The sequence below is a fragment of the Octopus bimaculoides genome, chromosome 3 (genome assembly GCF_001194135.2).
Source record: "Octopus bimaculoides isolate UCB-OBI-ISO-001 chromosome 3, ASM119413v2, whole genome shotgun sequence".
NCBI classification, from domain to species: Eukaryota; Metazoa; Mollusca; class Cephalopoda; order Octopoda; family Octopodidae; genus Octopus; species Octopus bimaculoides.
Genome location: NC_068983.1, coordinates 85,888,989 through 85,900,453, shown reverse-complemented (window position 1 = coordinate 85,900,453; position 11,465 = coordinate 85,888,989). Strand labels below are relative to the sequence as shown.

The 11,465-nt window shown below is 37.5% G+C and overlaps 1 protein-coding gene across 1 annotated transcript in view; it reads left to right on the top strand.

Annotated features, from left to right (window-relative positions):
- Positions 1 to 11,465, top strand: part of LOC106880317 (histone acetyltransferase type B catalytic subunit) — a 180,156-nt gene that overhangs the window by 71,667 nt on the left and 97,024 nt on the right. Inside the window, exons 8-10 of the mRNA XM_052966756.1 lie at positions 574 to 959; positions 5,958 to 6,120; positions 10,301 to 10,417. Of these exons, the coding sequence (XP_052822716.1) occupies positions 574 to 959; positions 5,958 to 6,120; positions 10,301 to 10,417 (666 nt within the window). The remainder of the gene's footprint in view (positions 1 to 573; positions 960 to 5,957; positions 6,121 to 10,300; positions 10,418 to 11,465) is intronic.

Genomic DNA, 11,465 nt, shown 5'->3' with positions numbered 1-11,465 from the left:
GTCTTGAGCTAACTGGATCCTAATCCACCAAGGGAAGGTATGTCAGAAGAAAGTAATTCAACAACACGGGTTGATGAACCGTAAGACGTGTGGCCAGAACCTCCTGGAAAATAACCATAGCGAGGGACATTCCACAGTTGAATTAGAACAGTCACAAACAGTGAAAGAAGACATGCACCCAACACCAGAGCTGAAGACACCTCCGAAAGGAGGGGCCCCGCCACGTCAAAACGGTAGAGGAGTAGGGGCCGAAACCGGACGTGGTTCCTCTTGATGATGTCTTGAGCTAACTGGATCCTATAAAGGAGCTGTTGTGGTAGCAGACCACGAAACATGGTTGAAATTCCTCCTTACACATGGCAACAAACCACTTAACAATGGAAGAGACGTGCCATTGGTCAGACTGTTGAAGGGCATCCAAGAATCAAGAGAGATTCAGCATTGGGAAGGGTCTACACTGTGCATCCCAACAACTTTGAGTGTTATTTCTTGAGGCTCCTTTAGCACACAGTCCATGGTCCAAAGAGTTTCCTAGATCTGAAAACTTTTAATGGCCATGTCTGACTCTTACAGACAGGCACTTGCCATTTCCGTGGCCTCCTTGAAGATGATAGTCACTGGAATGCGACTCTGGATGAGGCAGTTGTTTCAGGTTATGCATTTCAGTTGTTAAATCTCTTAGCCATTATGTTTCTAGTTTGCAACATCTCTAGCCCTTGCCAGCTGTGGAAGAAGCACCAGGAATCCTTCTGTGCAGACATTGTTCACAGATTGCAGAAAGAAAATCAAAGTCTTGAAATCCAGTTGACTGAAAACATCAAGAATGATGCTCTACTCATTCTTGAATACAAGGTTCTTCAGCTTGGAAGAAAACCTTTTCAGGAGTATGGCTTGCCAGATCCAATAAGAGACCAGGAAATTTTAAGGGAGACATCCTATAACATCAACAATCTCAATGTGTATGTGACAGACAATGAGCCAAAACTTTTGACTGAACAATGGACAGCTTATAATTGCTTCATTCGAATGACTCAAAGCAAAATGTTGGCCTGTTCTTTTTAGATACTCCTTTGGGCAGTGGCAAGATGTTTTTGATCAATCTTCTGTTAGCAAAAGTCTGTCTATATGGGTGCATTGCATTGGCGGTAGCATCTTCTGAAATTGCAGCAACTCTTTTGACAAGTGGTCGAACAGCTCATTTTACTTTCAAGCTTCCTTTGAATTTAGTTAGGACAGAGACTCCAATTTGCAACATCTGTAAGACATCAGCAAAGGCCAAGGTCTTGCAGCAAACGTGCTTGATTGTCTGAGATGATTGCACCATGGAGCACTTGATGGTGTTGACCATAGCCTAAGAGATTTGAGAGGAAAGGACATTTTCATGGGTGGTATCACTGTAGTTTTGGCTGGGGATTTCAGACAAACCTTTCCTGTGATCCCAAAAGGTACAAAGGCATAACCAGACTGTTTAAAAGTACCCTTCAATCGTTGGGCAATATGCTGTGCTTGAAGACCTGTTGAGTCAAGTGAAATTGTAGTCATGGCCAATGCCAGTGCTGCCTGGCTGGCCCCCATGGCAGTGGCATGTAAAAAGCATCTACTACACTCTCGAAGTGGTTGGCGTTAGGAAGGGCATCCAACTGTAGAAACCTTGCCAGATCAGACTGAAGCCTAGTGCAGCCTCCTGGCTTGCCAGTCCTCAGTCAAACTGTCCAACCCATACCAGAATGGAAAGCAGACGTTAAATGACAATGATGATGATTATATGTATTCCATAACAAATTAAAAGCTTTGCTAGTGTTGTAAATGGTATCAACTGTGCACAATCAATGTATGTTTTATTTGTTCACCAGTTCACTGTGACATAGTGCTTGGAGGATGACTCCCTCATAACACTGGGTGTCAAAAGACCTGAAAGTCATAGATAAGGTAGACAACTCACGTCTGATCAAATTCAGGAGTGATGACTCCTAATATTTTGGGAATGAATCGAATCATAAGTCTATGACTTGGTGGCACGTAAAACAGCACACAGCACACCCTGCTAAGTGGTTGGCATGAAGAGTATGCAGCTGTAGAAACCATGCCACAAAAACTGTTGGAGTTTGGCCAGCTCCATGTTAAACCATCCAACCCATGCCAGCATGGAAAGCAGACATTAACCGATGATGAGTGTAAGAATTTTTTGTCGGTATGCCATGACAATGAATATGTGAGATTAAATTCAATAATGAATTAAAAGCAGCACTAATGTTGTAAACATTATCGATTGCATATACTCAGTGTATGTGTTTTGTTTCTTTGCCAGTTTGCTGTGGAATAGCACTTGGGGGATGATCTCCAATGTTATGAGGGAGTCATCCCCGAAGTGCTATGCCGCAGCAAATTGACAAATAAGCAAAATACCTTGAGTATGTGTTTTGCTTGTTAATGTGTGTGTATGTGTAATTACACATGCTTTTTTCTTGATTTTTTTGTTCTTCTCTCCTTTTCTCTGAACTTTCTGCATATCCATTGAGGGTTTATGTCCAAAACAACGTATATTTAACTTCCCTTTAATGCATTTTTCTACTAGCATCAAACTAATAATATTCATTGTGAACATAACTTGGACTGTTGTTTTTGTGTTTGAATTTGTCATTTGTTATTGACTTGCCTTATATTTATTTATATGTAATGTCAGGCTTTTTTCAGTTCTATCTATCAAATTGGCTCGCAAGGCTTCCTTCAGCCCAAGGCTATATTAGAAGACACTTGCCCAAAGTGCTGCATAGTGGGAGTGAAAACAGAACTTCATGAAAGCCAGCTGTGTGTGTGCTTCATGTTTACTTTCCTCTCCCCCCATACCTACCACAAGTATTGGGGTCAATTTTTATTTTACTAAACCCTTGAAGCCAATGCCTCAGCATGGCCACAGTCTAATGACTGAAACGAGTAAGAGATACATTAACTATGCTATACAGACTTAACTATTTGTTTCCTCTGCAGATAGCGTATCTGATCTCCCCCCCCCCCCCCGTCATTATCTTTAACATTTGATACATATCTAACTTCTTCATTGTTTTTGTTTTGTCTCTAGGCTTTGTTCTGTTGTTCAGTAACCCTGGTCTGCCGTGACACCTGTCACATAAAGCAGCCAATTCAATAGTGTATTTGGATTAGTATTCTTTTTGTGGGAACATTTTGTCATTCATTGTTGATCAGCTTCTGCTTGATGTGACTGATGGCACAGAGGTTGGCTACCTGAAATACTATCCCATATTGAACCGACAACACCTTCGATATGCACCTATTAATTTCTTGACGTGTGTTTAAAAATATATTAAAAAGGAAACAAGCCAACAGGCCACTGACCAGCCTGTTATTTTGCTTGTGTTGGTTAGGGGTGGAGCAGTGTTGTTACGACACTGGAACACTAAATTAGATGTATTGGTTTGACACATTGAATGATGAGATCTTAGTATCAGCTTTGTTAAAAAGTGCATTTGCTAATATTCTTCATCATTGACATTGGAACAATCCTATTTCTTTGCTGCAAGCATAAAGCTAATTTGCTCCATCCTATCATGACTTTGCGTTTTCTTGTATGCCTGACATGCTATCCATTTGAATGCTACCACTGCCACCATCTGGTCCCTGGATGCCTTTTTAGTTCAGTAACTATGTTGCAATTATTAGTTAGTGGTCCTTTGGTTCCTCTTTTTTGCCCACATTTTACCTGCAGGTGTTCAGGCTGAGTGTCAACCACATCAGTCTCCCTAGTCTCGGAGGAGATGAGACATGCGAAAGTCAAAGGCTTGGCTACTCTTCTCTCTCTCTCTCTCTCTCCCTCATGCACACACACACACACACACACACAAAGAATCAAGTACATAGGGAAGGCAATAGAGATACAAACCCTTGTCAAGCAAAACAAGTGGGTTTCTACAGAGTCACTCATGCTTGTAGGAAATGCCTTCCAATATATATGAAATGCAGTCTGCTACTTACTAATAACAGCAGCAAAATATTCCTCAAATCATGATGATAATTTTTCTGTAGTGAAATGGGAAATTTAAACACTGAACAAGATAATTCAACATTTTCCTAGAAAGACAGGATGGCTGGTCACAGCTGGAATGGTTTTGATCATCATCTGCTCAGTCTGAGTTAGCCTGGAGCTAACAACTGCATGACATAAAGTCCACTGCTTCATTGTTTCCACCAGTTTTGAAGCTTTTTGTTACAAGATATTAGTTTGGTTTTTAACAGAGACTGTATTTTGGCAAGTGGAAGAAATAGGAATTTGTAATTCTTTTCTTTTACTGATTTTAATCATTGGATTGTGGCCATAGTGGGACACTGCCTTAAAGGGGTTTTTAATTGATTATTTTGTCCACTCTGCTGGGTGGTTGGTGTTAGGAAGGACATCCAGCTGTAAAAGCGCTGCCAAAACAGACACAGAAGTCTGGTGCAAGCTCCTGCCTGGCCTGCTCCTGTTAAACTGTCCAACTCAAGCCAGCATGGAAGGTGGACATTAAACGATAATAATGATATATGTCAATCCTAGTACTTAAATACTTATTTTAGTAAGCTCATACAGATGAAGAGCAAAGTCTACAGGGGTTAAATATATATAATCAGGACAGAGCCACTACCACATTGGGTTTTAGGGGATTTTTTTATATACTAATACTGCTAGCTTCTGCTGATATGTGTGTTCATACATGCATATAATACTCTCTGTAGAGTGAACCATAGATACCAAGAGTGAGATACAGTCTTTCAACCTGTTTATAGAGGCTGTACCTCCAAATATGTTCTGACTCCAAGTATGGCAACTTGTCTAACCCATACCATTATGGAAAGCGGACATAAAATGAGGGTGATGGTGGTGATGAAGATGATGATGGTGATATATGCACATCCACAAGATTTCTGTACATTTTACCATTTACCAAATTTCAGCTACAACTCTTGGGTTGACCCAATCCTGTAGTAGAAGGCCACTTGTCATGCAATGGATTTGAAACCAGTATCATTGGATTGTGAATCCATGTGGCTGTAACTACACCATCATTCATGCCTTTTGATTAATGATTGAAAGTACATTGTGACTTCAGCTAAGTTTTTAGTTTACAGCATACGTCACTATCATCTGGTCAGCTTTATAATCTAAGCTGTAGAATAACAACTTGTCAAAGATGTTGTTAGTCTAGTCTTTGAGCAAATGGATTATTGGGAATCTAGAAGAGTACAAAGTTGTCATGAAGAATTTCAAATGTGTTGATAACATCAAGAATGTCACATCTATTATAGTGTAATCTGTGTCAACTTTTAAATTAAAGTGTTTAGAAACCACATGGGACAATAGAATTAAGTTCATCTCTAATGGCATAAGAAATGAAATGCTTTGCTTTCAAAAGTATAATGCTTCCATTTCACATTAATCTACTTTCCATCTTATGTGCTAATTGAAGTTTACACTCAGCTTTCAGTAGAGTTGTGTATGCATAGGGAAGTTTTTATGAGGCTGCTCAATCCGCTTCAAATAGCAGTTACAATTTCTCCATATTACCCACCTCTCATTTTAAAAGAAAAACAAGGGGACCAATTTAAAAGAATGATGTGTTGGTTATGGTTGAAATGCCTGTGATCATAGATCTAATTGATCAGGGTTGACCTTGGTTGGTTAAGAATAAGAAATCTCCAATGCTTCTGGTTGCTTATATGTAAACTGTAGGCCCACAACTCTCTCTCTCTCTCTCTCTCTCTCTCTCTCTCTCTCTCTCTCTCTCTCTCTCTCTCTCTCTCTCTCTCCCTCTCTCCCCCTCTCTCTCCCTCTCTCTCCCTCTCTCTCTCTCTCTACATGTGAAGTATTGATATATTATGTATTTAAAATCTAAAAATCTTATTCATAAATTTGTAATTTATATATCAATTTTTGTGCGAGTGTTAATATGTTAACCTTATTATTATATTAACCTAGTTGAAGACCCATCTGAGAACTTTCAACGATTACGAGACTTTGTTGATGTTCGAAACTGTATGAAATTATCATCTTACAAACGTGAGAACCTGTCTAGTGGATTCTGTGAGAAGATGTCAACAGAAGCTCGCACAAAGCTGAAACTGAGTAAGGTAAGTACCAATTTAATAGCTTTACTGTTGTGTTGATGACATAAGCTTTCAGTTTGGTACAAATGGTGTGTATGTCGATTATATTCGTTCATGTGAGTGTGTCAGTACATGTATATGTTGCTGTGTGTTGATATATGTGCTGTCTTTTTCTGTTGATATGTTCTGTGCTCAACTTTTCATCAGAGAACTGAAGGTCTCTGCCCCAATTATTAGGTTTCCTATCTTCATAATAAACTAACATAATTCATTGCTTGCTTTAGCTATCAATGAGGACCACACAAGCCAAGGAGAAAGCCTCTGTGTGTCACTTGACCCAATAGAAATAGCAGCAAAATCTTCTTCAAATCACTCCCTACCATTTTAGTAAAAAAGACACATTGAGTAATGTGGTTATGGGTTCCTCGCACATGGGCTAAAAAGGACAGTTTTGTCATGATTAGATTGCTTTTGATTATAAGGAGCTGATCTACAGTTGACACTTTAGTGTTCAGATTATTCTGTCAAATGTAATGCTTATTTATTCACATTGTGTTGAATTAATCATGCATTATTTCATAGCTTCAAGATTTTGATGATGTGATATCTTATTTATTTTTTGTTTATAGAATGACATTCTAGGGTAGGTGTGAGATGCCAGATCTGGCCAGTTTGAGCATAAAATGGGTAGAATATTTGGGTCAGATATGACTGATTTAGGTGCTAAAGAGTTAAGCAACTATCATCACAACAGTCTCAAATTCGAGTGGTTGTGCATTTGTTGCTTTATTGTTGTCATTGTTGTATATCTCGTGATCAGTATTAATCAAAAGCATTCCAGTTGTCACCAGCCTGTCTTTTTCCTCTGGTAATGTATATATGTTGGTACATTAATATGTGCAGATTACATTGTTGGTATCTATGTTGCTGTGTCAATATATATTTAATTTCATCTTATGTTCATTTGTGATCCTCCTGTTATTATGTACATATACACCCATTAATACTTAGTCATATTTAGGTCCAGATTAACATCCAGTTTTATAAGAAAATTCTTATTTTAGTCAGTTGATACAAAACCTCTCTTTTAAGTTGGGTCCCCTACTGCTACTCCAATTTTGAGAGCCAGTTCAGAGAAAACTAGGCTTGGACTTGAGCTCTTGAAAATTCCCTGTGTGTAGATGATCTTATTGGTCATTCCTGAATCAATAATGGTTCTACAAGAGATATTTAATCCTTTAGCATTAAAACCAACCACATCCAGCCCAATTATTCCATCTATTTTATGTTCAAACTGGCCAGATCCAGTTTCTCACACCTTCCTGACAATGTTATTTTTTAAATAAACAATCACATCATCAAAATCTCAAAGCTATGAGATAATGCATAATTAATTCAAAACAATGTGAATAAATAAGCATTACATTTGACAGAGTAATCTGAATGCTAAAGAGTTAAACCAAAATTGCTTCATTAATAGCACTTCTGCAGATAACTCTATATCATTTGCTGCTGATTTTGGCTTCTACATCCATGCTACAAAAGCTCCTCTTATACTTCCCCTCTTCATCCCTATCTATTTTACCTTCAGTCACCATATGCAAAAATATCTCCAGTTATTGCAACCCAACATAATGAACCCTTAGCATTACACACTAACTCTATCTCCTTCCTTCAGCAAGCTCTTTCAGTATTTCTCTTTCTACTGTGATCTATCCCAATCTATAGAAATATGTGACAGTGTGCCCCATTCCCAAGAAAAATGGTTTCTCTGACCCTGCCAACTATCAACTTGTCAACCTAGCAAAACTGACAGAATCAGTTGTAAACAATCAGCTCCTCCAATGAGCTGACAATCATTAAATTAGCAGGAAAAGTGCTGTTTTGCAGTGTTTTTTTTTTCTTCTGGTTCTTCACATTTTGAGTTCAAATCCTACCTAGGTCAACTTCACCTTTCATCTTCCTCAGGTTAATAAGTACCAGTCAAGTACTGGAGTTGATGGTATGATATATTCCCCAGCCATCAAAATTGCTATCTTGCTACATTCTGTGTGCAAATTCCACCAAGATTAATTTTACTTTTCATCCCACCAGGGTCAGTAAAATAAAATACCATTTAAATAGTAGGATTGATGTTATTAACTAACCATTTCCCATAAATAATGCAGCTTTTTCAATTGCATGAACTAGAAGTTGGAAAGGGACGGGATAAACTACCTGCATCAACTTGCTATAAAAGCAGGTAGTAATTTTAACTTCTACTTTTTCTTAGTGCAAGTTTTGAAGAGTGCAGTTTGATTTTGACAGTTATTTTTTCAAAGCTGTATTGGAAGTGACAGAGGAGCATATTCGGTATATTTTGCTTTATGAGTTCAATAAAGGCAACAGCGCAACAGAAAGTGGGAAGAATATTAATGCAGTATATGGGAATCAGACAATAAGCATAAGCCAGTATCAACGGTGGTTCCAGAAATTCCGAGCCGGAAACTCCAGCCTAGAAGTCAAGCCTCGTCCTTGAAGATCTGTAGATCTCGACAAAGGCATCCTGCAAATCCCATCGTAACTTGACAAAATAGCAGAAAAGCTTGGATTTAGTCATTCAACCAGTCATTCAAGTCACCAATAGAAGAAAAACAACCGTCTTTGGTTTCAAGACGAAAGGTGTTCTTCCATCAAGATAATGTGCAGCCACACAGCGAGGATGGCATTCCAAAGACTGGAGTAGTTTGAGCGAGAAACGAAGATAGATGGAAGAGTATTGTAGAAAATGAAGGAGAGTACCGTAAAAACCCATGTAATTTACGCACTTTTTTTCACAAAAAAATAAACTTTAGTGGGTGTGTAAATTACGCGAGTAGATAGTTTCTAGGATTTTTTTTGCTGTTGAAAAATGATCTACAAATGTAAACATTCGTACTGGAAGTTAACTTTTATTTAGGCTGGACGGTATAATGCTTACTTTTTCTGTATAAATTTACTAAAACCATTAGATGGTTAACTACTCTTTGAAGTTTGACTTTCATGCTGTAATCACAGTCCAGGCCATATTTTACTGCATCTAACACCAACGACATTATAATTCATCCTTGTGCGTGAAAACTCACTAAGCGTTCTTTACATTTACCTTATACAATGTTTAATGTCGTTTCACATTCATGTTGAATTATGTAACAATCTTATGTTCTCTTCATAGAACACTTGTAATGTAAGTATTACCAGTTCTTTTGGTATAGTAGGTTTTTGCTATTCTTGTTTATGTCTCCTCACAGACGTGTATATTCTAACAAGTCGCTTCTTAAATTTCTCACTTCTCTTGTTCAATAAACACTGAATTAAACTTGCAAAGCTGTTTATTTTCTCCTTTCAATTTTTCATGTTTATTTTACCAATTTACCAAACTATCAGTTTGGTCTCCTGGCTAAAATGGTAATGACAATTTTTAAATTTGCTTGACTCTGTATCAAAGGTTCCGACAAGAATAGGCGGAATATCAGTGCTTGAGACAAGAAGACACTTTCAACCAAACAGAATTCTGATTATATAATCAGTTTGATTGGTTACTTTCCTCTGTCGGTTGAGTAAAGTGTCATCCAAGCTGATGTTTATTGGTAATGAAACTTATTCTGCAACACTTGTGCGTATTTATCGGCTTTGTTTTTGTTGATAAGAATTATCAACAACTTTTCCTGTGATCTTGATTTGAGAAGACATATAGAAGTATGCTAAAGATTGGACATAATCTCTTGTGGGCAAGAAATGTAAAATAAAGTTTATTATAAACACGAACACTTTGTAATTTAATAGCTTTCAATGTGATATCTGTTAAACAGAAATTCTTATTTAATGAAAATTTAATAAAATCTAATAAGTGAAATTATGCTAAATACAACTAAATTGAAAACCTCCCCCTGGCCATATTGGCAATTCTGAAAACTTTTGGGTGCAAATTTTACAAGAGTAAAAGCCTTTTTAACAATTTTTTTCTTGAAAATCCCCCGTGCAAATTACACGGGTTTTTACAGTATATTTTAGATTAAAAATGAAGATTGTTTATCTTAATTTTGAAAAATAAATGTAAAAGAACCGCATTATTTATGAGATGGCCCAATATATATATATATATCATCATCATTGTTTTAACATCTCCTGTTCACATCAGTCAGATTGTATACATATATATTTTTTCACACTCATTTTTGAACAGCGACAAGCAAGAAGATGTTATGAAATCCTTAGGCTGAAATCTGTGAATATCCATGATGAAGATGAATTCCGAGCATATCGTTTAGATGTGAAAAAGCGTCTCAATTTACCATTTCATGTGAGTAGATGATATTTTGATCATTTGTTCTTTACATTTTTACAAATTTAAGTGAAAAAATTTTGAAAAAGAATTTAAATGGAATGCATTATTTCCTTCATGTTACAATCTTTTTAACATACTTCTTAGAAACAGCTGTGATTTGTATGTGGGGTGAAAGGTGTTAGAAAGTGAATTTTTAAGTTGTAATTGCAGAGTTCTAGATGATCTGAAGAAAACAATCTAAATAAAAATCACGTTGACTTGGCCAGCAGTCTGCAGTTTCATTGTGAAGGATTGGGAAAAGTGTGTTGAGTTGGGGGGAAGGGTTTTTTTCTTTTCTTTTTTTTTTCCCCACCTTCGTTGTCCCAAAAAGATCGTTAAATCTTTAGTAACTGGTGGATACTTGCAGCAAACTGTACTGAAAAAGATTAATCAAATAAAATTCATTCATATTCTTTATTTTTTTATGAATGATATACATACAACTTTCATCATCATTTTAACATCCACTTTTCTATGCTTGCATGACTCGGGTATGATTTGTGATTTACTACATAGCAAGACACCTGTTTTGCCTCTCTGTCTCTGTCACATTCTAACCTTCTATCAAACGACACAAGATCACCTCCTCCAATGCCCTCTCCCCTCTCAAAGTTCCTTGTCTTGCAAGTTACTTTGTGACCCTGCTGGTGCCACATAAAAAGCATTTGGTCCACACTGTAAAGTGGTTGGCGTTTAGAAGGGCATCTAGCTGTAAAAACCATGCTAAAATTGACCTCACCTGTGCTGATCCCACATAAACAGCACTGTCCACTCTACTGGATGGTTAGTTAGGAAGGACATCCAGCTGTAAAGACCATGCTAAAACAGACAGAGTAACCTGGGATCATCTTCTACCTGGCCAGTTCCTATCAAACCATCCAACCCATGCCAGCATGGAAGTCGGACATTAAATGATGATGATTGATGATGAGATGTTCTTCTTGTCGCCAGGCCTCACCTGTTTCCAAGCAAGGTAATATTCCCCATGGCCAGGCAGGTTTTTCACAGAAGACTAGAAACAAAC